This window comes from Schistocerca serialis, chromosome 1, assembly GCF_023864345.2.
Source record: "Schistocerca serialis cubense isolate TAMUIC-IGC-003099 chromosome 1, iqSchSeri2.2, whole genome shotgun sequence".
In the NCBI taxonomy this organism is placed as follows: Eukaryota; Metazoa; Arthropoda; class Insecta; order Orthoptera; family Acrididae; genus Schistocerca; species Schistocerca serialis.
The window spans coordinates 429050304-429077225 of NC_064638.1; the positions used below are offsets into that span (position 1 = coordinate 429050304).

Below are 26922 nucleotides of genomic sequence, written 5' to 3' on the forward strand. Positions count from 1 at the left end.
AATATGAAATCCATTTGGCGTCCCCTGTCGATAGCACTCATTACTTCGAGAGAAGAAAGAGCTATTTGTGTTTCACAAGAATGATATTTTGTTATTCTATGTTGTCTATTTGTCAGTAAATCTTTTTCTTCAGATAATTCATAATATTCGAACACAGTATACGTCCCAAAATTCTACTGCTAATCGGCTTTAGCGATATGGGTCTGTAATTTAGTGGATTACTCCTATTTCCGTCCTTAGGGTTTGTGTGCCTTGTTCAGTCTTTATGAATGTATTTTTGACGAGCGAGCGCTTGTACATAATTACTAGATGTAGAGCTACTGTACCAACATACTCTGAAACGAAACTGACTGGTATCCAATCTGACCCGGCAGACTTGCTATTATTAAGTGGTTTACGAAGGCTCACTACTTCGAGAACATCTACTTCTAAGTTGCTCATATTGTCAGTTCTTCTGTATTCGAGTTCTGGACTATTTACTTCCTCTTATTTGGTGAAGGAATTTCGGGGGGGGGGGGCTGTTTAATAACTACGATGATGACAGTGTCATCAATGACATGAACATTGTTATCTAGCAGTGGCCGCTTGCGTAATTGCGTCTTGCCGCTTGCGTAGTATACATTGGACCAGAATCTCTTATGGTTTTCTATCACATTTAGAGGCAAGGTTTCATTGTGAGAACCATTAAAAGCATCTCGCATTGAAGTTCGCGCTAAATTTCGAGCGTCTTTAAAATTTTGCCAATTTTGGGGATTTTGCGTCATTTTAAATTTGGAATGCTATTTTCGTTGATTCTGCAACAGTATTCTGAACTGCTTAGTGTGGTATGGGGGATCAGTGCCGTCTCTTATTAATTTGTTTCGTATATATTTCTCAGTTGCCGTCGATACTGTTTCTCTGAAATTAGACCGCATGTGTTCTACGCTTACATAGATTGGAAGGAGTGGAGACTTTCCCTTAGAAAGACATCAACCTATTTTTTATCTTCTTTTTTAAACAGATATACTTTTCGTTTATTTTTGGTGGGTTTGAATGTTGCAGTTTTCAGCCTCGCTACGGCAACCGCGTGGTTGGTGATCCCTGTAACCGTTATGATGCTCCCCATCTGTTCACGATTGTTTGTTATATTGGTCTGTTAACGACTATTTGTTGGTAAGAGCTCAAGTTTGTTTTTGCAGCCAATTACACTTAGAGTGAGCTACTGAACTAACTGTTGAAAATAATTTTCTATGAAAGCATGAATAATATTTTAGCCTGTGTGCCTATCGGAGCAGTAGCCTACCGTGTCTGCGGCGTCTGCAGTGCGTCGCGTGAGATTAACCCTTATGGCCGCTGTCTGGGGGAGTCCGGGGAGCTATTTATTGGTTTGGTGTCGGAATCGCGGGCGACGATGCGTGCGGTGCGTGTCAGCGGGCTGCGATCGTCGCTCATTTATAACGGAGCTCTGCGCCGCGGGCCGCCAGTGCGTGTGCAGAGCCCACAGCGCAGCCATGGCCAGACGAGGAGACCGCCTCGCCTACCGCGCGTGCGCCGTCGCCGTCTTGGCAGCTTTCGCGGCAGCAGCAGCAGTTGGCGCCCGTGAGTACACTGCCGCCGCCTTACTAAGGGTGGCGTGGTCTTCGTATTTCAGCTCGAAACTACGCCACTCTTGACCGATGCCCAGTGTGTTCCATCTGCTGTTTGTAAAGGCTATCTGTAGCTGTAATTTGATGTTAGCAAACCGTAGAAAAGCGCACGGGAACTGCCCAAGTTTCGTATCTAGTGTCCATGCCGTAAGAACGCAAACAAAAGCGTCTGTTATGCCTATGACTACGACGCATATACGATGTTTCAACTTTACCCTCTACAACAATGTGGCTATGGGGACTGAACCATTCGAATAATTGTTTTTTAATATCGTGAAACTGTTCTTTCTAGTTCAAATGCTCTGAGCACTATGGGACTTCACATCTGAGGTCATCAGTCCCCTAGAACTCAGAACTACTTAAACCTAACTAACCTAAGGACATCACACACATCCATGCCCTAGGCAGGATTCGAACCTGCGACCGTAGCGGTCGCGCGGTTCCAGACTGAAGCGCCTAGAACCGCTCAGTCACACAGGCCGGCGTTCTTTTTAGTTACTGCGGTTAATATTTTTGAGTCTTGTATTACCACTTGTAAACCTACGAATAATGATTTTAATTATTCCTTCCCACTCTTCTGCAAAACTGTTTCTTATTTACTTCAAATTCGTCGAGGCATGTTCCGTCTTTGCAGCTGAATGAAAGGCAGTTTGTCCTTTGACGTACGCGTTTCGCTTCTTTTATTTATTTAGCATATTCAGTGGCCTGTAATACATGTTTCTTTTAATATACGTAATAAACGTAGTATATAATAGTTACTATCTTAGATTTGTCATATTTTTCTCTTGTTTTTCAAATTGAAAACAACTTTTGTAGCACAAATTTCTTGAGGTTCAACTATCGTTCGGTGTAAAGATTTCCCAGTGTCGTTAGTCCTTGTATGTGGTCCTGGAGATGTGTTCATACGGTTCCCATGTTCCACCTGGCCCATTTCCCCCACATTTATCACAACACATCACTTGAACTTACCATTTTGTGATCAACATGTGTGTGTTTACAATGTTTAGTGTTACCAACAGCCACTATGTGTTTATCTTTCGCCTTTTTTGGAAAATTTGTGGAAATTTATGAGACCAAACTGCCGAGGTCATCGGTCCCTGAGCTTACACACTAGTTAATCTAACTTAAACTTACGCTAAGGAAAACACACACACACACGCACACACACACACACACACACACACACACACACACACGCATTCCAGAGAGGACTGACTACTCGAATCTCCGACGGGGGCAGCCGCACGACCCGTGACCCGTCTTTCATCTTTTGTTTGTGCTATGTGTGATCCGATCTTTTCCATTTGTTTGTGTGTGTGTGTGTGTGTGTGTGTGTGTGTGTGACAGAGAGAGAGAGAGAGAGAGAGAGAGAGAGAGAGAGAGAGAGAGAGACAAAGAAAGAGGGAGAGAGAGAGAGAGAGAGAGAGAGAGAGACAGACAGAGAAAGAGGGAGAGAGAGATAGAGAGAGTGGGGGAGGGGGGAGGGGGACAGGGAGAGAAGGGTAGGAAGATTCCTTAATTATTTACTCTGGTTATGTTTCAGATTTCCGAACATGATCAGTGAGTTATTTCTTTTATTAATTTGGCCACTGATTACTTTCGATTTCATTGGAAGGGTTCTTTGTAAGTGAAAGTATTCTTGTAATGTCAGGAGTCTTTTGTTGTGATCCTTCACTCTAATAATTTTCATGTCCCTGTTTCATCGGGTGTTCGGCAAACGTAGAATGCTTATTTTCATACTTCGAGCTTCTTATGTGTTCTTTATATCTACTTTAAAAGTTCTCTCTGTCATCCCAAGATATATTGATTCACATTCTTGGCATTCTAACTGGTATATACGTCCTCCTTGGTACTTATCTAGTTTCTCTGTTGTTTGTGTTTGTAAATTTGACTGGTGTGTGTTTCTTGTTCTGTAAGCAATGTGTAATCCCTGTTTCATTAATATACATCCTACAGTATGTGTTGATTTGTGTTTGTATAGGAACGTGCACCATTTCTTTCGGTTTGTGTTACTGTTTTATGTTTCCGTATGTGCTATAGCGTCTGTTGTTTTCTTTTCATTTTTTTTTTTTTTGTATTTGCGTCATCTGCTTGTTTTGGTTGAGTCTTTGTAATACATGGGTGTTGTAAGCATTGTTTGTGGCTATGACTTGTCTTGTTTGTTAAGCTTTGGGAGGGGGGGGGGGGGGTTTGATTGGACCTGAAGGTCCTGGTCCAAAGTGCAGCTCACTCGCAATGAATTTTATCTTTTAATAATATTGTTGGCGAAAGTCTAGATCAGGGCCAGTGGTATTCACGGCGGTACTCATCTACTGCTCATAAATTGGCAATGCGTCAGTTTCGCTTATGTAATGGGATAATACTTTCAAATAACAAGTGAGAGGCGAGGATAAAGCAATGTATTTCTAGCACCTAAATTGAAACCATTGTCCTGTTCGCTGTTTTTCTGTGCGTTAACGAGTTTAGAGTCGTATTCCGTGATTGTCAGCGAATGGTAAGAAGTGGAGTGGTTTAACAGATTTAATTATACATGGAGACGACGTTCGTTGGTGTATGGGTCACGGATTAATTGCAGAGACATGGAAGTGTATTAAATGTGGGAGTGAAATGATTCTTGAGGAGTGTAAGTTTTGTACTGATGGAGTCTGAAGTGTACCAAAAGCAGCCACTTGTCGAAGTGTTGTATTAGAAAGAATTCTGGCTTTTCATTTAGTGAGCTACAAATTGGCATGATTTTGCCATTCACGTACTTATGGGTTTATGAAAGCCAATATAAATTTATAACTGGAGAATTAGATTTAGCGAAGCAAACTCTGGTCGACTGGCGACAATTCTTTTGAGAAGTTTGCGTGCAGATTTGTCACAGACAAAATGACAAACTAGGTGGCGAAGGAGATATTGTCGAGATCGACGAATCACATTTCGGAAAGAAGTTTGACGGAGGAAACAAGAAAACACGTCGATGGATGTCTGGAGCTATACAGCGAAGTATGTACGAGGTTTTTTTTTTTCTCGAGTTGTGCCAAGACACTGAAAAGCAGTTATTTCGAAACTTATTAAAGAAAATATTTTGCCAGGACAGTAGTTACTTCCGACTGTTTTTCAAAGAACAGATGCTTGAAAAATGAAGGTTTCCTACACCTTCAGATAAATCATAAACTGTTTCAAGGATCCCGGGACAAGTGCCCATATAAATACGATAGAAGGTACATGGGTCTCCACTGAAGGGGCCCTCCATGGCGCGAGGTAGTGCAAAACTTTCTTTGACAGCTACTTCTTTGGGTATGTGTGGAGGAAGCAGAATCAACAAGATCCACAGTTGGTTTATGTCCTTGCGGGCTGATACATTAGTCTGCAATCCATACGAATAAAATTTGTTGCACTTACAGTTTTTTCTGTCTACTTATTCGCAGCATTCAAACAACATGCAATTACATTTCTTGATCGATTTCATGGCAATCCTCCCATGATTTTCTGAAAAAGTATTGATCCACATATCTCCTCCCATTATTTAATTCAAAACCATTGATCCACTTACTCAGTGCGCTTGCGCAGATCAATTGCGTAGCAGCAGAGGGCAGAGAAATATTTCAGTGTTTTTTGAACACATCATGGATTGCGACGCTGTCTCTCCATCGCATTGGTAATCACGTTTACACCAATATTTAAATTTCTCTTCCGAATGTATTCAAAATACATCGTCTGTTTGCTGCTCTTTCGTTTTCTGCGTAACACAAACAGCTTACACATTTTACTTTGTTCCCTCATACCGCACGGCACGCGGTGGCAACAGTCCTGAGCGGAACACGTAAGTACCCACTGGCCCTATTCTAGTCACTTACCAATACTGTTTTCAGTTTTTCATGCTTCAGGAGACATATCCGGGGATGGGGGGAGGGGTCATCTAAAGTTATCCCCCAAATTTAATAGTAGAATCTGCACATTACCTTGATCACTGTGCGTGAAGTATCTTATTCACAAGCCGTTGTAATGGTCACGAGAAACGCTGTACATACTAGGCACATAGCGATCTGCGCCCCAGCAAGGTCCAAACAGTCTTTGTGTATATCCATTTCGAATGGTGCGGACTAGCCATCGAAAGGATGAAATATCAGAAAAGAAGTTGCTCCAGGTAAGTTTCCTGAAAGAGCAAAAAAGAAAGGAAACGATAAATTTATCCGCAGCAGTCTTTACATTCATGTCGTTCAAAGCTAGAAGATGAAACTCTCTGCCACGTAGAATTATATTACAGGGAGCAATACGATACAGACACAGATTCTTTCAGCATCGTAAACGAAGAAAGAGATTCAGTTCATCCTACATGCACGTCTTGCCTCCAGTGAGTGAGCGCAGTTTCCTAGGTTAAATATCGTCGGAACACGCCAGGAATCCTTTACCTTTCACCTTTCAGGAGGTTGCTACTAAAATAAAATTGGTGGACAAGTTCGTATATGCTATCTAATGAAAGCCGAAAGATGATGAATTTGGCAAATCAACCAACGCGCACAAATAATTTCGGAACTGTTTCGTAAATGATGCTGCAGAGAAAACCCTTGTGGAAAACCTAGGAATTGGTAATCTTAAAATACTGAAATTAGTTCTCGTCTAATTGCATGATGTCTCTGTGTGGCAGCATCTCACAAAATGTTGTTTGACATCCACAAAATCTTTCCAGTCGTTCACGAATAGTGGAAAAATGCCGTCGCCACGTTTGTTAGTGTTAATATCAGAATTTTTTATACAGGGTGTATCATAATCAATGGCGTAAACGCATACAGTTGAAAGGACACGATACTAGAACCAAAAAAGTCTCAGTAAACGTAGGGTCGAAAATGCATATCTTGCGAGCTACGAGCAATTTTTCGTCTTCGATACTGTGATACAAATCTCTTCTACTGCAATTTCTTTGCTTTCCGTATTTTGGGAACTGGTAGCATGGACCAAAACAATAAAAGAAGTCCAGAAAACATGTGCTCTAAAATGCATTCCTTAGGAGCTATGAGCACTTGTTCATCTTTGCTACTTTGAAACACAACTCTTCTAATGATCAAGTGCTCGTAACTTTTAAGTTATGCGTTTTAGAGCACATGTTTCCTGGACATTTTTTCCTTATTTCGGTCAATACTACTACTTGCCAAAATATAGAAAGCAAAGTACTTGCAGTAGAAGAGATTTGTTTCACAGCATCGAAGATGAAAAATTGCTAGTAGCTCTTAAGGTATGCATTTTCGACCCTATGTTTACTGAGACTTTTTTGCTTCTAGTGTCGTGTACTTTCAACTGTATGCGTTTACGCCATTTATTATGATACACCCAGTATAAATGACGCTGCCACGGAGGCACCAGCAGTTTCCGTTTCCCGAAACAGCCAGGTACATGCTTGATGAGTTTTTAGAGCAACGTATTTATTCCTAGTGTTACCTTTTCAATATAGGGTGTCATGTGATAGCCCTCGACTGTTCATAAACGCTCTGCAAAGTTTTAAGTTATAATGAAGCAGATTATCCAACAACTGGAAACTGTCACAGGCGGATAATTCACTCTACAGGGTTAGGTAAGCGCATGTGAACTTTAAGTGGATCAGTGAGTTTTCCAGTCTGCTTTTCAAAACTGTATGTGAACCTAATATAACACGCACATTTTCTGGGCAACACACTCGAAATTGGCGACCTGCTATTTCCCCCTAAGTATCCTTGTCATGGCGGACTTACAAGCCTTTGAAAGAAGTGAAAGTAGCCACATATTACATAGATACACAAATTCATTGTATAAGTGCGTTAGCGACAATGATTAAAGCAGCAAGTACTTGTAAACTGGAGAACAGTGTGTTGGGACAGAAGATTTGTACGTAACTGAAAAGGCATAGGTTTCCAGATAACGGTAGACGTCACTGCAAGTGTAACGGTTTTCCCGCGGGAGATACGAAGACATCCACCTCGAAAACTAGCAGCAGTAAACCGTTACGGTACAGGGTGGCACAAGCGTCGTGCATTTCTCAAGAACTCTAAAGGACAGCCTGTGAGCGCACAGTGTTCATCCTATCTCTATGAATATTTTGCTAAATCGATGAGAACTTAATCTCTAGATGTAGCTATAGTATTTAATGTCATTAGTCAGGAGTTAAAAAAGCTCTTGTCGACATAAGTAAAGACTAGGAGACATTCCCTGCAATAATTTCGTATGTTTATCATGTCGGTGTAGTTCCTCCTGTCCTTACATCACTATAATATAAATAATAGATAAAAGTAATATGTTTTTGTATACATTTCAGGATGACAGAAGAAACCGGGCAAATTGGCAGTGAAAACATGCCGGTAGTGTCACTTTTACAGCGCCTTGTGCACGTAGCCTGCAACGGCACGTGTCATCAGTATGTTCCTTCACGTCAAGTTAAGACCACGCTGGGATTTTGGCGGCTCACCAGGACGATGTATTTACAGTTTTACCATATGAATTATTATTATTATTATTATTATTATTATTTATTAATTGCAGAGTGACCGTCCAAAAATGGCTCTGAGCACTATGGCACTTAACTTCTGAGGTCATCAGTCCCCTAGAACTCAGAACGACTTAAACCTAACTAACCTAAGGACATCATACACATCCATGCCCGAGGTAGGATTCGAACCTGCGACCGTAGCGGTCGCTCGGTTCCAGACTGTAGCGCCTAGAACCGCACGGCCACTCCGGCCGGGCGTACACGAATCTGGTGATATTGGAGTTTCATGTCATCTGTGTCTATACTTTCAATTGTTACCATACCAGTGTTTGGCTATCTGTTGTCCCACGCATCATGTTGCGGTGTAGGGTGTGTTTCGGGTAGTGATCTTGTATATGGTTGTTGCTGCCTATAAGTCGTGTGTAGCGCTTTCGGTATTTCATCAGTGATGCGGTTAAGCATGCTCTGGATCTCTTAAAGCTTGTCCTGTGTCTTCGATTTCTGAGGTCGGCAGCCTTATATGTGAGTGACACATTTCAGTTTTGTGTGTTCGGGGGATCCACGTTGCTCACATTCACACGTATCACTTTGACTAAGGCCACAGCGGTGCAGGTGTGTAGGGTAGAGGCCATGGCCATGGCCCGCCCGCGACTTGGGTCAACGTGTCTGAGCGTCAACCATTCCTGGATATTCAGGAAGGAGGAGAAAACCCGACGGTCCTTGTCAGATGATTCCCAGTCCTTTCGCCATGTTTCAGCCTTCCAAACATTTAATTGGCGTTTTTCTATAATATGCTTCCCTGGTATCTCACATACCTCATCCAGTCTTGGCTCTGAGCACTATGGGACTCAACTGCTGAGGTCATTAGTCCCCTAGAACTTAGAACTAGTTAAACCTAACTAACCTAAGGACATCACAAACATCCATGCCCGAGGCAGGATTCGAACCTGCGACCGTAGCGGTCTTGCGGTTCCAGACTGCAGCGCCTTTAACCGCACGGCCACTTCGGCCGGCTCCCTCCAGTCTTCCCCTTCAAGCCAGTATGCTGGTGCTCTGTGGCTAATGGTTATTCAGTAGGGTATGTTGCAAGTACAATGCGTAGGGCTTCCACAGACGTGGTGCCAAATGCCCCTGACATTCTGGCAATACACATCTTTGTCCTCGCCTCACAATGGTTTCTCAGGTCGTGAGTGACTGTCGATGTGTCCAGGAATTCGCTGCGAAACACATTATAGATTCAAAGACGGCTGTATGATACATTTGCAGTGTCAGCAATAGCAATCTGTAATGAGTTCAGTTTAGTCTGGCGAGTTTGTGCATTAGTCTTGTCACTTTCTCTTGCAAGTCTTACGTGCTCGTTGAATGTCAGTCGTCCGTCGAGGTGTATGCCTAGGTATCTTGTTATTTTCCTATGTGTGCTAATGTTGTTCAATCTAATGGTGGGGTTTCTATGCAGAGCACCTTTGATCAGTAAATATACTGTCGTGTTTGCCGCAGTTGTGAGCTTTTTATGGCTGAACCAGTCACTTATTTTTATAAGGAGTGCAGCCTTGCTTTAGAGTTTCGTTCTCGAGTTTGCAGTTACTACTACCAGCAAGTCATCAGCATAGGCTACTATACCCTTCACCCTATCAACTTCGTGCAGGTTGTTCAGGAGGGGTTAAATGGCAATATCCCAGAAAACTGACGCACAGATTGAGCCTTGTCGGCATTCTTTTGTTATTTTTTTGCCAACCTTTTGTGTTCCTGCTAGCCACACACCACCCTATCTTTGAAGAATCGAGTAATCTCTTGCACAAGACTGTTGGTGTCTGCATCTCTTGTAGCGGTACGAACAAGACAGGCCACAATAGATTGTCGAAGGCGCCTGCTATATCTATTGCTTTTACTACTGCGATTTTTTCTTATGTGTCCTGTATTATTTCCAGAATGCTGTTAACGGCATAGTCTACTGAGCCTTCTGGCCTAAAACTATTCTGATTGGACTAAGGCAGAAGAACGTCCTGTGTAACGGTCGTCGATTGCACAGGAGCCTCTACTGCTCCTTAGCCAAAGTGTTCAAGAGGCAGATAGACCTGTTAGTTTTTGGGTCGTTTGGGTCGCGATCTTCTGATATTTTGAGGAGATGGCAAGGACTCTACCTTGTAGCGGTGCTTCATTCAATAACTCTGTTAGAAAGAGGGTGACATGGCAACGGTATTTTTTAGTGTTTCTGAGTGTACGCCACGTCGGTCGGGATTTCTATTCTTTAATTGTTTTATTGCTAACGCTACCTCTTCTTGGGGGAATGGGACAGTAATGGGGCCATTTGTGTAGGTGTCCTTCATTTGTCTTCGTAAGTCTGTGTGATGTTGCTGGTCATTCGCCTTTTCGTCATCAGGGAGAAGCTTGTTCAGCAGGTACTGCGTTGGACATTTCCAGCCCCTTATAGTAGAGCCGTCTGTGGGCCTAAGAGTTGCCGGCGTCTTTACCTAATCTGTTAAAAGTTTAAATGGTTCCCCCATGTATTGTTTTGTAGCGGAGTTTTGTCAAAATTGTACCAGTGATCCTGTCAGGTCTTGTCTCATTTCTTTTTATGGTTTTGCTTTGCATCACGATATAGTTCCAATCTTACCACCCTCTTTCGTGCTGTTTTTGGTTTTTGGTAATGTTTCTTTTTGTCTCCAGCGTCATTCCTTAGATTTTATCTTAGTTGACCAGTGGAGTTTCGGTTTCGGTGCACAGTCGTTCATTGGGATAACTAATCGTTATGCTTTTTGAAGCAGGTCCGTCAGGATGTGACCCTTATAGTCCAAACAACCATTGACTGGATGGAGGGAAAATTCTTCAAATACGTCCCTTAATTTTTACCAGTCAGCCTTGTTTAGAAGAAGTCGTTGCTTTTGTTCTTGTGAAGATTGTGTCTCCATGTATGTGTTTGTGTGGGTGAGTATGGCGTTGCGGTCACTGCATGTGGCATTTTCTAGTCTTCCCATTTGTTACGTATTTTATGGACTTCGCATTTACTAGTGACATGTCAACATTGCTGGATCCTCCTCCATTAAGTAAGTAGGTGTTTGTCCTGCTATGTTTAAAACAAAGATGCTGCGTTCATTTATTGTATCAACTACTATTTGTCCCCTACTGTCTGTTCTACCTGCGTCCCATAGAGTCGACCGTACATTGATGTCAGTAAGTATGAGTAATATTTTGTTCGTAGAAATCTTGTTTATTGGAGCATAAATTCCTTTTGCAATTGGTAACTGTTTTTTATTGCACTCTGTCTTGAAATGCGAGCGAATGATGCATTCTACTCCTCACATCTGCATGTTTCCATATGATCTTAGATGTTGAAAACCATTTTAAAAGCAACTGGATCATTTTGCGGGAGAATGCGAAGTACCGAAGAGACATATCAGAGTAGGCTAGGTCCGCAGCTCGTGGTCGTGCGGTAGCGTTCTCGCTTCCCGCGCCAGGATTCCCGAGTTCGATTCCCGGGATGGTCAGGGATTTTCCCTGCCTCGTCATGACTGTGTGTTGTGTGCTGTCCTGAGGTTAGTTAGGTTTAAGTAGTTCTAAGTTCTAGGGGACTGATGACCATAGATGTTAAGTCCCATAGTGCTCAGAGCCATTTGAGCCATTTTTTACAGTAGGCTAGCTTACGTTTATCCGATAAGCAATAATAGGCCCAGAAGAGAAACCGTGTTAAGAATGTTAATTTTTAGAGCAGGACAGACTGTCTGCCATTTCATCTATGTTCATCAATATCAATAAAATTCTATTAAGCTTTTTAATATTTTTTTCGGTACACATGGTTTCCACGACTTCAAGTAATTGGTTCAACTGGGCGTTAACGTTGCCATAATTGTCCCGATCCCTAGTACAGATGAGTCACTTTGTCTGCCCATCTTATGTCTGCACTGTATACAAGAAATCTGTCCAGATAATTTATGCTGTTTACGTTTGTGTTCGAAGCGGCTACGCCAGATACCGAGAAGAAGATCAGCGTTGCTAAATCTCTGCACGCAACGTGATGATTGCTGTCTACTTATTCATTTTTTTTCGCTTGATACTAGTTTGCAGATGTAACTAAGTGTAAAATATGAGCAAGTTGTTGTTCGGCCAGTGATGCAGCGAGACCTAAATTACTATATCGTTGACTTCGGTAGGAATATAGTCGAAAGTAAAGCAGGCATTATAATATACGAATACATGGTTTTGCGTCCACAAGTACTGATAAAAATCTCTCGAACTTTCAGCCGCTTCAAGTGGTTTAAAATCCAGTGGATTTTAAACCGCTTAACGCGTCTGGAAGCTCGACAAAATTTTATAAGGCATACATCCTTTGTTAACAATTAACATCTTCGGGATGAGTTCACTACAGACAGGGAAATGAAATAACAAACAGAATAGGAAGAATTTATACTACATAAAAACAGGACTGCAACCAACTCCTTTATATGGCTTATGTTTCAGATTTTTTTAGGAAAAATCAACCGTTTTGAACGTAATCGCTTGAATCAAATTCCAACACTCGGTGTACAGACGTGAAAGACATAAAATCAATATTCGAATTTAACGGATATGCCTTAACATGTGCCTGTAGCCTAAGTGCACTTCCTTTCACTAGTAGTCAAAATGCTCTGGGTCCCGGGTTCGAAACTTCTGGCATAAGAACTCACCGTCGTTCTGCCAAAGGTCGTGTTAAAGAGGGCGGAGGAGCGGGCACAGGTTCTGCAGGTCTCTTCCCTTCGGGATGAGAAACTGCCACTAAAAGACGGAAGAACCGACGATAAGCAACGGTATTAGGATGCAGAAGGCAATGGAAACCACTGCATTAAAGACACATAATGTGTATCCATTGGGCATGTGACCTGTCACTGAAAAAGTGTTACGATGGTCTTTCCATTGGTAAGAGAATCCATTCGGATCTCCGGGAGGGCCTGCCAAGGAGAAGGTAACCATGACAAAAAGATTCAATAACGAACAGGAGTATAACGTTCTACGAGTTTGGGCGTCGAATGTCAGAAATTTGAAAGTGGTAGGGAAGCCAGAAAATCTAGGCTCAATCTAGATATATTGCGGGTCAATGAAGTTAAATGGAACGAATACAAGGACATCTGGTCAGATTATAGGGTAAAACAACAGCAGCATAAAATTACATAACGGGAGTAGGGTTCGTTATGAATTGGAAGGCAGGGCAGAGTGTCAGTTACTGTGAAGAGTTGAGTGATAGCGTTGTTCTCATCACAATCGAAACGAAACAGTATCGACAATAATAGTCCATATAATCCTCCCGACGTCGCAAACAGAAAATAGAGATGGGGAATGTATGTGAAGACATTGAACGGATAATTCAGTGCTTAAAGGGAAATGAAAACCTAACAGGCATGGCACAGTGGTTTGCGATTGTAGGATAAGGAATGGAAGAAAGAATTACGGGAGAATAAGGCTTGGTATTAGGAACGGGAGAGGAGAAAGACTAAATGACATCGGCAATAAATTTCAGCTAGTAACAACGAATATTCTGTTCAGGAATCACAAGATGAGGTGGTGTACTTAGAAAACGCCGATAGATATGGAAGGATTTCCGTCAGGTTACATCATGAGATCCCGAAATCAGATACTGGACTGTAAGGCGTATCTAATAATGATGAAGAGTATGGTGAATTTTAAGTGATTAGTCAGGAAGAATCAGTGCGCAAAGAAGTAGGACGCAGAAGTACTACGGAGGGAGGAGGTATACTTGAAGTTCTCTCAGGCTATAGATATTGTGATAATGAACAGATTGGTAGCAGTTCACTTGAACAGGAATGGACATCTCTAAAATGGACCACCATAGGATTTGGAAAGAAAACCATAGGTACAAGGAAAGTAACTGCAAAGAAACCATTAGCTACTGAAAAAAATGCTTCAGTTGATCGACGAAAGAAGAAGGAGACAAAATGTTCATCGAAACTACCACTGCTCGCCTAACACCGGTCGGCACCATCACTGCCCGGGAGCTGAGGCGAAATGCCTGCATGAAAAACGTGAAGAAATCGAAAAAGAAATGGTTGCTGGAAGGACGGACTCAGCGTACAGAAAAATCCAAACAACATTCGATGAAATTGAAATCAAAGGCAAGTTCAATGGGAATCCACTACTAAATGTAGACGTGAGAGCAGATAGTTGGAAGGAATACAGTGAAGGCATTTATAAGGGCGATGACTTGTCTGATGGCATGATAAAAGAAGAAATAGGAGTCAACAGAGAAGAGATATGGGATCCAGTATTAGAAGCATAATTTGAACAGCTCTGGAAGATTTAAAATCTAATAAGGCTAGAAGGATGTATACCGTTCCATCGGTGTTTCTAACATCACTGGGGGTAGCAACAAAAAGATTATTCACGATGGCGTGTAGAATGTATGAGACTGTGAGAATGGCGACATACCATCAGACTTTCGGAGGAACATCACCTACACAATTCCGAGGAGAGCAAGAGGCGACAAGTCGAGAACTATCACACAGTCAGCGTAACAGCTTATGCAACTAAATCGCTGTCAAGAGCAATATACAGAATAATAGAATAGAAAAGAAAATTGCGAAATGGTTAGACGATGATGAGTTTGACTTCAGGAAAGGTAAAGGCACAAGAGATGCAGTTTTGACATTGCGGTTGATAATGGAAGCAAGGCCTAAGAATAATCAGGACACGTTCATAGAAGTTGTCGGTCGGGAAAAAGCGGTTGACAATGTAAAATAGTACAAGATGTTCGAAATTGAGAGAAAAAAAAGGACCAAAGTACAGGGGAAAACGGTTAATACACAATGTGTACAAGGACCAAGACGGAACAATAAGACTGGAAGACCGAGAACGAAGTGCTCGGATTGAATCGAAGAAGTAACAACGGAATTAAAAGAAACGTTCAAGAGTGGGATTGAAATTCAAGATGAAAGGATAACAAAAATACAGTTCTCATCTGAAACTTGTATCCTCGGTGTATTTCGTTGCGTGGAATGAACAATATAATGAATACGGGGTATGGACTCAGAGTAAACCGGAAAAAGACATAGGTAATGAGAAGAAGCAGAAATGGGAATAGCGAGAAACTTAACATCAGAATTGGGAATTACGAAGTGGGCGAAATTAAGAAATTCTAGATAGCAGAATAAAACATGACGATCGGAAGCAGGCTAGTACGTGCAAATAGAACATTCCTGGACGAGAGAGCTATACTAGTACCATAGGCCTTAATGTGAGGACGACATTTCTGAGAATGTACGTTTGGAGCACACTATTTTGCGGTAGTGAAACATGGACTGTCGGAAAAACGGAACAGAAGAGAACCGAGGCACTTGAGATGTGGTGCTATAGAAGAATGTTGAAAATTAGATGGAATGATAAGATAAGGAGTGAGGAGGTTCTGCGCAGAATCGGCGAGGAAAGGAATGTATGGAAAACACTGACAAAAAGAAGAGATAGGATGATAGGACATGTGTTAAGGCGTAAGGGAATAACTTCCATGGTACTAGACGGAACTGTATAGGATAAAAACTGCACAGGTAGTTAGAGGTTTGAATATATCTAGCAAATAATTTAACTGAGGATGTAGAGAGGAACTCGTGGCGGGCCGCGTCAAAGCGGTCAGAATACTGAAGACGGAAAAATAAAATGATTTTTTGGCACGATGTGTGCATGCACAAAAAATTGTCGCCTAGTTCACCTTACAAAATAGTAGCCCAGTTAACAAATACTAAAAAAGTGGAGTCATCATGTAATTGCAAATTTTTGTACAGTGGTAGAAGAACATAGCATGAACCATATACTAAAAATCCTGCCCGGTGGAGTGTGAGCGATGGATTTGGGGGCGGGACGACGAGGACGGGGGGTGGGGGGGATAGGAGGGGATGTTTAAAGGCCACCTGTTACGTTTTTGTTGAACAAACCGATATCCGCAGCTTCTAGCAAAAACATTTTCCAATAAAAATTAAATTCTCCACTGCCGATTTTTTCCTCTAGCACTAATAGTTTTCATGTTTCAGAGGATGCAGAATCGCGTGTTGTCAAAAACAGTATTTTAATCGTATAAAATTGATGGTTATTGTTAAATCAAGTGGGTTAATAACATATTAAATGTGTGGATCACAAGTAAGTACACCAGAACCTTGTTAACGGCAGTGTGGAGGGGGCTCTACGGTAGATGTGCGAGGGAAGGTAGGTCGCGGGCCGGAGTGGCCGAGCGATTCTAGGCGCTACAGTCTGGAACTACGCGACCGCTACGGTCGCTGGTTCGAATCCTGCCTCGGGCATGGATGCGTGTGATGTCCTTAGGTTAGTTAGGTATAAGTAGTTCTAAGTTCTAGGGGACCGATGACCTCAGATGTTAAGTCCCATAGTGCTCAGAGCCATTTGAACCATTTTTTTTTTTTTTACTGTGTCACATTTTCACTAGAATGCGCTGCCTTCCAGTTATCAAGAAAAACACAGAAAGGTGCCATTCAAAAAACACCACGCATCCCACTCCCCACATGTCCCAAAGCTTACATCCCGCCGCTCAGGACTTTTTCATAGGTTCCTCATGGCACTCCTTTCTACCTTTGTAGAAGAATGTGTGACTACACGAATTTTTTACCCTCGTTGACTGGAATATAAAGGCACATCGGAAACTCTCAGCAGTGCACAAGGCGGGACTCGATATCAGTACCACAGCTTTAGCAGGCTGTTCGTTTCGTTATCAGCGACAGTTTGCTTCTCAGTTCCCGTTTGCAGCTGTCACATGTTTACAATCTGTAGCTTGTTCCAAGGTGGGTTTGGTATTTTTTTTCCATTATACAGAGCATTTCACAAAATGATTCAAAACTTTAGTGACCAAACAGTGAAACTCGAATCTGGAGATGAGCGTCTGTAAAGTGGCAGGTTTTAAGTGTAAATGAACAAGAGAGCCGTCAATAAATAAGCTGCTTGTTCTCGTGGATCAGCAGTTAGTACTTCTTCTAAGATACAGGATTTTGTTGTGGCGCCAGTAGTATCACTGATGGTGGCCACATGAACTCAAAACGACATTTTCAAGAATAACATGATGCTCGCCATTTTATCCATTCGTCAATATGTTACGTGCCTTGTATGAAATGTTTTTATATTACAATATTAGAAAGTATTTAGTGAGACATTAGCACTTCTTATGTCCATAGGGGCTTCCGGACTTAACCATGCTATCACCCCCACTGTAAAGTGCGCGTGGGGCACATGATACTCATTAAAGCCTGTACTATAGTAAGTGAGTGGGGTTCACCTTACAAGACAGGATTTTTGTATATATATTGACCGCGTGTACCTGAATGGTGGCAAATCAGACTTACACCCACTCTGTAATAACAATGATACGTCAAATAAGTCCGAAATGCAACTACACGTCAGGACGGACAAAAAGCAACACAGCAGATGCTATCAGTTGTTAATAATACGGTCGCCAGCCTAATTAGGCATTAACTGAGTTTCTTTCCTTTACTAGTTGGCAGATATTCGTGCAAAGCAACAAGTAGTAATACTGCATAATATAGTAGAATTTTAGAACCAGAAAATCTACTGAACTGATAGTTTCACGTTCTGTATTAATATGGAAAAACCATAAATACATAACACTACACTATAATGTATACTACAAAACTACGAACTGTCTATTGATCTGATTAAAATCGGGCATAGGTTACCCTAGAAATAGCACTTTCGAATCACACACACAATGTCAATTTTGATAAAGGTAAAACACTGACAAATTTTGACTTTTACATTGACTTTAACTTTTGCTGGTCAAATCAATTTAGAGCACTTCAGAATTCAAATGAATAAAAAAGGGGGGAGGGGGGCTTGAAACTGTTATGATCACTGTATTAAAAAAAATTAATTACTGACACCATTATGCGCTCAAGATTTCCAATATATGAGTTACTACTCTCTTTATCTTATTTCCTACTCATTTAAATACCTTTATATCTGTCTCGAAATAATTAAACTTCATTACTAAATCAATATTAAAGTTATCTTCCAACTTTATCAGACCTTCGTTATTCATTTACTGGTTCATTAACAAAACAGTTCTTTAAATACCATTCTAACATAGTTAGGTCTGCAAGTAATTATTATTAACACAAAATTAAATTTCTCATTTCGGGACACTCGGATTGCACAACATTTGGAAAGGACCCTATCTAGGTTAGTTGTGAGGATAATTAAATGATGGGAAAGTTCTGGTAAAATTTAAGTTGTTATTGAACAGTATGGAACAAAAGTAACACTGGCCCATACGAATACAGTACTAAAAGATTCAACCTTTTTGAATCGATGCGGCGGTTGGCAGGCGGCGAGATGGCGAGGCACAGAGCACACATACAAGCACAGCTATGGCTCTTGACGTACCGGCACTTTATTTCTTCATAGCGTAGCAATACTTTTCCGTTTAGTGCCTATGGAATTTTGCCATGCTGTATGGGCGTTGGAACGGCATACCCGAGGCTCAATAAAACTACGTCTTCCAGGAGAGCCTCCTCGATCCAGAACGTGTTGCTCAGACCAATGCCAAACTCCAACTACCACTGCTGAGCCCGTTGTGCCGTACAGCGCCCGCGTGCATTTTCCCGCGCTCGCCTGCCATCCACCTTTTACCGCTCCCTTACAGACAGGGTATTCACCCGAGGTTTTGCATTCTACATATCCTAATACACTGCCCACGTATGGACCAGACGCACAGTTACAATTTTAAACATCTTATAATAGTTTCAACATTTGTTACATTTCAATTCTATTACAATATTGCTTGACATTTGACATAAACATTAATATTCACATTGATATTTGTTTACAGTTTTCTTAACACAATGACATGAAACAAAAATGAAATGAAATCAGAACATCAATTACACTAATTTATCGAAAAATCAGATGGAAAAAAAATTTACTTGTATGTACTATAGTACAGCGTCGTTGTTGTTACATCACTACTTCTACTATCATCCTCAGACTGAAGCACTCTTGGAAAGATCAAAGTTTTTAAGTAGGAGATGCAGTGCACGGTGTTGTGCTTTCAGTGACAGACTATTCTTGCTTTACGTATCTTCTACTGTATTTATCTTTTAGAAATTAGTTTTAATGGTAGCCTACATATCTTTATCTTTGGTACTTCAGTGTTACCTTGAGCTACCTAAGTTACATAAATAGCCAATAACACTCACAGTTAATTTTACGTTTTCTGGTACGAAAGTGTCCTATCATCAGAAAAATCCATTTATGCGTAGGGATGCTTAAACTGTTGGAGATACCGGAGATTCTTTGCCGAGAAAATGGTTCTACTTTTCCAGTTTCACACTCATACAGAGTGTGGGTCATAGGCTGGATGCACCGTGATACTATAGTTCACTTTCGCTATTTACATCCGCTAACAGCTTGTATCCAAATTGTATGTGCCATCACATTTTGCTAAATTTGTTGACAATATGGCAATATTTTGTGAACTATTGGTATGAAAACTCGAAGCTTCCATGATTGTTGTTTTTGTAAGTAACATTTTAAGTTCTTTGTTCAACTCTGTTGACCTGCGCCGAAAAGCCATACTAGTTCTGCGGAAGGAACACAAGAGTCGATCTTTATCATACCTCACAATGTACAAGAGAAGATTGGTGGAATTGTTGAACTGGATGATTCAAATGGCTCTGAGCACTATGGGACTTAACATCTGAGGTAATCGGTCCCCTAGACTTAGAACTACTTAAACCTAACTAACCTAACGTCATCACACACATCCATGCCCGAGGCAGGATTTGAACCTGCGACCGTAGCAGCAGCGCGGTTTCGGACTGAAGCGCCTAGAACCCCTCGGCCACACCGGCCGGCTGGTTGTACTGGAGAGCTAGACGTATCTCTCCTCTCTCTCGCTCCCTCGTTTCTCTCCGCAACTAGATGTCCACTGAGTGGCGACAGATGGTATTTTAGGGTGGATCACGTTATATCTTCCATCAGACAGATGGCCGTTGATGAGTACGACGTGAAAATTCTGAAAGTAAACAACCTCAAACAATGGTCGCAAGGATCCAGGCTGGAGGTAGGAGCGCTAAGGTCTGGGGGATGTTTTCTCGCCATTCCTAGGAGCTATCTTTATTGTGGAAAGGACAAGGGTTTAACACATGTACGCATGTATCGTTGGGGATCGGGTCCACCCCTACATGCATTTAGTTTCTGCTCACCACATTGGCATCTACCAGCAGAACAATGCAATGTGTTACACAGCTCGCAGTGTACGTGAGTGGTTCAAAGTTCACCAGGATGAGTTTACAATACTTCCCTGGCCACTAAATGCCCCGGAGTTAGACCCAATCGAGGATCTGTCGGACCACTTCGATCGGGCTGTTCGCGCCATGGATCCTCAGCCGAGAAACAAAGTGCATCTGGCCACGGGATTGGAATTCACATCCCTCTACATCAACTCAGTACCTTCCAAAACCTCATGGGCTATCTTCCTGCACGTCCCGCAAGCAGTCAGCGCTGCAAGAGATGTTAGCCTTGTTTCTGACGGGTGGTCACATTAATGTGAATGGACAATGTAGAGTCTCTGTGTATTAGTTACCAGATGATTGTGTGCTCCCGTAGCAATGACAGTAACAGACCGTGACATACACAGGACACAGACAGGCGCTGCAAGAGTGTAAAGAGCGATGACAATTCGTGGAAAGTAAACAAGTGAATAAAGGATGCGAAATAGGAGTGCTCAAATGGCAACACTTAGTATCCCATTCTAGAAAACGTACGTTACAAGTAAGCAATAAACAGTACGCATGAATTCTACCACTGACCTCTCCTCGACACTGATGAAATCGATATTGGCGTAGTGTGAGAACAAATCACGTTACAACGGTAGACAACGAATTTCGGCGTCCATCGGTGTCAGTGCTGGAAAAATGCAAATATTCCACATGAAGATGCAGAAATTCATCAAAACACCAAACATTTTCAAAGCACAACACAAGAGACCAAAGGCTAACGAATAAATTATTTCTCAACGTTGTTTCTCAACTGTATGAAATTTGTTTATTGGAAAAGCGCTAACATGTCAATCACTGTGAGAAATTAAAGAAGCGATAAGTTGCAGAAACAGCCGCAGGACTCACTAAAGATTGAACCATATACCACCGAATTTCTAGTCAGAAACTTACACACTCGTTCACGGAAACGTACATAGGCATTATTACAGTTCCAAAATTCAGAAGAAAAATCGTCTTAATCTGAGTTCTCACAGCTACTTTCGTCTATTTTATTTGGACTGTTAACCGTGATGATGTATCTACGTTTCGTCTTCGCAAAATGTTCAACCTTAGATTATACGCCGGCCGGTGTGGCCGTGCGGTTAAAGGCGCTTCAGTCTGGAACCGCGTGACCGCTACGGTCGCAGGTTCGAATCCTGGCTCGGGCATGGATGTGTGTGCTGTCCTTAGGTTAGTTAGGTTTAATTAGTTCTAAGTTCTAGGCGACTGATGACCTCAGAAGTTAAGTCGCATAGTGCTCAGAGCCATTTGAACCATTTTTTAGATTATACCTCCATACTGTTTTGTAAATAATTAGTAAATGAGTCACAGTTGGCTTAAGAATCAGTCATTGTATAAAATGAAACGACAGGTAAGACCGAAATGCTGTCTTCATTGAGCCACAGTTGTTGATTTGTGTAAATTGGTTTTGCAATGTATCAGTAAATGTATATTTGGATACGATATTCAGTGGTGCAATGGGGAGAAAAATAACCAAAAGTGAGTTTTAGACAACGTTTTATTATTCACTGAGTATCCGTGTGCCAATACCGGGCAAGTGACTTTCAAGCGCAGCGTCTGATCTGTACGGGAGTATACATAATGGATGCACGAGTACAGGCCGCAGACGCATGGTTGACGACGTATGGAAATCTGGTCGTGAGTCGTGCACAGGTAGCCAAATGGTAAGGCGACCGCAAGCGATAAGTGGGAAATCCGGATTCGAGTCCCAGTACGGCACAAATTTTCATTCAACAGCTGATGGTTGTCCCCTTACGCAGATGCGAATTCATGTAGAGTATTATAAATGTCACATTACTTTCGTCGCTGTTTATTCGTACCATCACAACATTACTAGTAAAGTTAGCGCCGCTTAAATGCTGTTTCCTAAGCAAGTTAATAGATTTTAAACTCGTGCACATTCCATATACTGGGAATGGCAAATGACTCTATTGACATTAATCCTGGGCTCCATACACTATGCATATTCATTATTCATCTACGGAACAGTTAAGAAATATCGTACATGTCATTGGGAAAGTTAATTTAAAAAAAATTGTTTCCAAATTCACCATACAAAAGTATTACCTAACGTAGGTGTAGATTAACATCTTTTGTTGTTGATTTTGATACATTGCGTGCAGTGTTTTTATATACTGGGCGTTCCAAAAAGAATTATCTAATTTCAAAACTCGATATTTATAGATGAAACATACTACAAACATGGGATGAATTGCAAAGTACTCATAAAGTCTTAACGTTTTAGACGTACTATTTCAAATGCTCTGTGTGTCCACAAGAAACTGAACGACATCTAGACGATAGCTAAATAGGTCATAGACTTTACACAATTTATTTGCTTTTACAGACGTTATGGCGCTCTTATTCTGTTCTTCACTTCTTCTGGGTCACGACCTAGCGGGGAGATGAACAACCTTTCCTTCACATATACCCACAAAAAAATTCACATGGAGTCACACCTGGCGATCTTGGCGGCCAAGAATGCAGAGCGTGTCTCGGGTCCCGTGCACCATACCCGGCGTTGAGGCAGAGTGTATTTGAGAAACTGATGTGCGTTTTTATGCCAGTGTGACGGAACTCCATCCTGTCTGAAAATTAAGTCATCGGAGTCCTCTTGAAACCGTGGAATAAGCTCGTTCAGCAGCACTTCAAAATAGCTCATTCCCGAAAAAAGGACCAAACACCTTTTCACGACAAATGGCACTAAAACGTTCACTTTAGGTGTGTTTCTTTGGTGCTCAATAGTGTCATGAGAGTTCTGTAGCCTCCATATACTCCCGTTATGTCTGTTTACTTAACCGCGAACTTGAAATGTTGCTTCATCTCTGAAAATTAAGCATGGTAAACGTGTATCATCTTCCGTTTACTTTTACTACCAACCCGAATAGATTGCGCTAACTGTAGTCTCTATGGTTGACAGACCAAACGACGCCTTAACACTCAGCAGAGAATCGTGTGAGGAAATGCCAGTTCTGTGCTTACGCGGCGGGCAGCCTTCCGCGGACTCCGCTCAAGCGTTTGCCGAATACTTTCCACCATGTCATTGGAAGTGCGAGGTCGATCGGGCCTCTTACTTTTCCACAAACATCCTGTCACTCCAAACTGGCGATGCCAACGACGAATGTTTTTGGGTGCAGGCGATCAAAGCCAAAACGCCGACGAAAAGCACGCCGGACCGAGAGCACTGACTCACGCTATGCAAACTGTAAAATACTGTCGAACGTGCGCCATCTAATTGACTGACATCTAACGGCGATTTTCTGAAACTCTAGGTCACACCAATTCAAACAACACACATTTCCTTTCCAACATGTCCTATGGATCGTAATTATTACCATCCAAGCTCAGATCATTCATTTTGACAAACACTGTAGATTTGCAGAGACGTTTTGAACCTTGCTCGTGGGTACATCATTATATTGAATTCATGTTGTCTCATTGTTCCACCTGGAAAAGCTGAATCCGCATCTCAAGAAAATCGAAGAGATGTGCTCAATGCACGAAAAGACGTTAAAAGCGTCCATGACAAATTCTATGCAGAGAATTTTTACAATAATGTTATAGTACGACAGTTCACTGTAAGATGTTTATTATTAAATTTGTCTCTTCCTGCGCTACTCTTTGCAGAGCCGCATCCGCAACCAGAGGGTCCCATCTGGTCGCAGAGCCCGCTGCAGCACCCCAACCTGCGGCTCCTACCCACGTGAGTGGCGCCGTCTCTTTCCCATGTCTGCTTTATAGCATCACGTCTTCAACACCTGCACTATTTTTCTTTGTTCTTTAATTTCAAAAGTTGTGAAAGTTTTTGCTACGCGGAATGGCCGCGTGGTTAGAGGCACCATGTCACGGACTGCGCGGCCCCTCCCGCCGGAGGTTCGAGTCCTCCCTCGGGCATGGGTGTGTGTGTTGTTCTTACCAGAAAGTTTAAGTAGTGTGAAAGTCTAGAAACCGATGACCTTAGCAGAACATTTTTAACATTTTTAACTTAAACATTTTTAACTTGAAAATATTTAACTTGAACATTTTGTGAAATGTCATAGGTAGTTATTTGTCAATTTTTAAATTCATGAAAGGAAATAACATCATTACGCTATTCAGATATGGAAGAATGTGTGTTGCCAGTGCAAGCCTCGTTACTTGCCTCTAAGGAGAAGGCAAAGTTTTGTTCCTTAGGTGGTGTTCTCATTTTGCAGAGCCCCGCGGTGGGTGTATGTGAAGCCGTACCGGAACGATGGAATTTTCAAGACTGTCACAGATTCCTTAAGACTATATGTTGCACTTTAATTGTCCAACAGAATCGCCGTCCCAAAAATGCCGCTAACAAGGAATCTTAATGAGGGGAACTGCTACAAAATCCTACTGAACGATTATGTTTACGCACTCGAGTAATAGTGGTGGTGGTGGTGGTGGTGGTGGTGGTGGTGGTGAGTAGTGACACTGCATGAGACTCAGTGACTTGACTCTTAAAAGTGTTTCCAATCAAGGTATGAACCAACTGGGAAGGGCTGACTAGTACAAATGCAACCCACCAAACATTTTAATTACTCCGGTGGTTGATTGAATAATAAGTAAAAACGGTACTCTCACTGGAACCGGGATTAACGATACTGTGGCAACGGTACGTCCCATTTTCGAACATCAACGCCCTTCTGTTGCGGGTGGTGATGCATACTCTCAACAGTCTACTGTGGCGGCAAGTCGGCACTATGTGTTCGCATGTGAAAAACCACAATCTCGCTCGTCAGAACACGGATACCGTGAAGTCCCGTCCACCATCCGAACTCTGTCCTCGACGTCTGAAGCCAGCGACCTTTCACCTTCCACATACAAACTAAGAGTGTCTATCTTCACGTGTTCTGTGCCAACTGAGCGGTTCTCACGATTCCCTAAAATGGAACTACAAGCCTCGACCGACAACCACTGCAGGTTTATAAAATACATTCCCCAGCATTAAATAACGTTACAGGAGTTTAGCATGATGAAACTCAAGCGTCCTATCTACAGCTAGTCGTGACAATGGGCGCCGGCCGGGGTGGCCGAGCGGTTCTAGGCGCTACAGTCTGGAACCGCGCGACCGCTACGGTCGCAGGTTCGAATCCTGCCGCGGGCATGGATGTGTGTGTTGTCTTTAGGTTAGTTAGGTTTAAGTAGTTCTAAGTTCTAGGGGACTGATAACCTCAGATGTTAAGTCCCATAGTGCTCAGAGCCATTTGAACCATTTTTGACTATGGGCAGATGAATGTAGCGTATAAATGGAAGGAGGCTAGCCGGGTGGCTTGTGACGTTTCAGTCTTTTGCAGGGACAAATGTGGACAGGACTACTCTGATCGCATCACCGCCGGCGTGGCTCCCATCAACAAGTACCCGTGGACGGCGCTGCTCATCTACTCCTCAGGTAAGCTCTACGCCTCACTCTTACTCGCCACACATTTCTTGTTGACGACAATTGCCAGTACTTTTCTGCTTACCACTGAAAAGGTGAACGGATTCTGAGGTCCTGGAAACGTAGTTCATGTCGATGACATACGGGAGCAAAAATTCTCTCTGGTCAGTATTAAATAACAACGAAAGCTTCTGACAACGTCCTTCGTTCTTATCGTCAGGAGGTGGTTGACACTGGCAGCATGTATAAATTTATTTACACTCCACATAGGGTCATCACGACGTATTCGGTCAACTGTTGCACACTAAATACCTCAACAGCATCACTTAAAACAGCCAAGTCCTGCGATGACATCGGGGGAAATAGTCAGATGCTTCAGTTCAATCTTTAAGTGATCAAAAGCCTCTTGTTTTAAACTTGCAGATATCGCAAGGAATCGATGAGCTGACAGCAGCTGTTTGCTAGGACATCTTATTTACAGTCTAGTTTGGACTGGAAAATAGACCTTTCCCCTAAGACAGTGCTTTTCAACCTTTTTGTATAAGCGAATCTTTTCCACATAAAAACCTTACGGCGACCCTCCAGAACCGTAATGAAACTGCGCCAGTAATTGCAAAGACAACGAATTGAATTTTCTTTCTATTGATATTATAACGATCTAGAAATAAAGTGTACTGCACAAGGTAGCCGCAGAGCACTGCAGGTAATGGTATACGAAGGCCATTCGCAAAGTAAGGTCCGACAGATCGCGAAATGGAAACGACAGTGAAAATGCGATGACGCTTTGCACATGTGTGTTAGCCACTGTCCATAGTATGCCCGTCAATGGCGTCGCGTCGTTCTTTCCAGTCATGAGCACACTATATGGCGTAAATATGACTTGTCATGGGTGACTGGAATTCGAGAATAGGAAAAGGGAGAGAAGGAAACATAGTGGGTGAATATGGATTGGGGGAGAGAGATGAAAGAGGAAGCCGTCTGGTAGAATTTTGCACAGAGCATAACTTAATCATAGCTAACACTTGGTTCAAGAATCATAAAAGAAGGTTGTATACATGGAAGAATCCTGGAGATACTAGAAGGTATCAGATAGATTATATAATGGTAAGACAGAGATTTAGGAACCAGGTTTTAAATTGTAAGACATTTCCAGGGGCAGATGTGGACTCTGACCACAATCTATTGGTTATGAACTGT

The 26922-nt window shown here is 42.1% G+C and overlaps 1 protein-coding gene across 1 annotated transcript in view; it reads left to right on the plus strand.

Moving 5' to 3' along the window:
- The first annotated feature begins 1476 nt into the window (after positions 1 to 1476).
- The window catches only part of LOC126472343 (CLIP domain-containing serine protease HP8-like), a 65859-nt gene continuing 40413 nt past the window's right edge, over positions 1477 to 26922 (plus strand). The window contains exons 1-3 of the mRNA XM_050099930.1: positions 1477 to 1578; positions 23970 to 24045; positions 25643 to 25737. Coding sequence (XP_049955887.1) covers positions 1491 to 1578; positions 23970 to 24045; positions 25643 to 25737 — 259 coding nt within the window. The 5' untranslated portion in view covers positions 1477 to 1490. The remainder of the gene's footprint in view (positions 1579 to 23969; positions 24046 to 25642; positions 25738 to 26922) is intronic.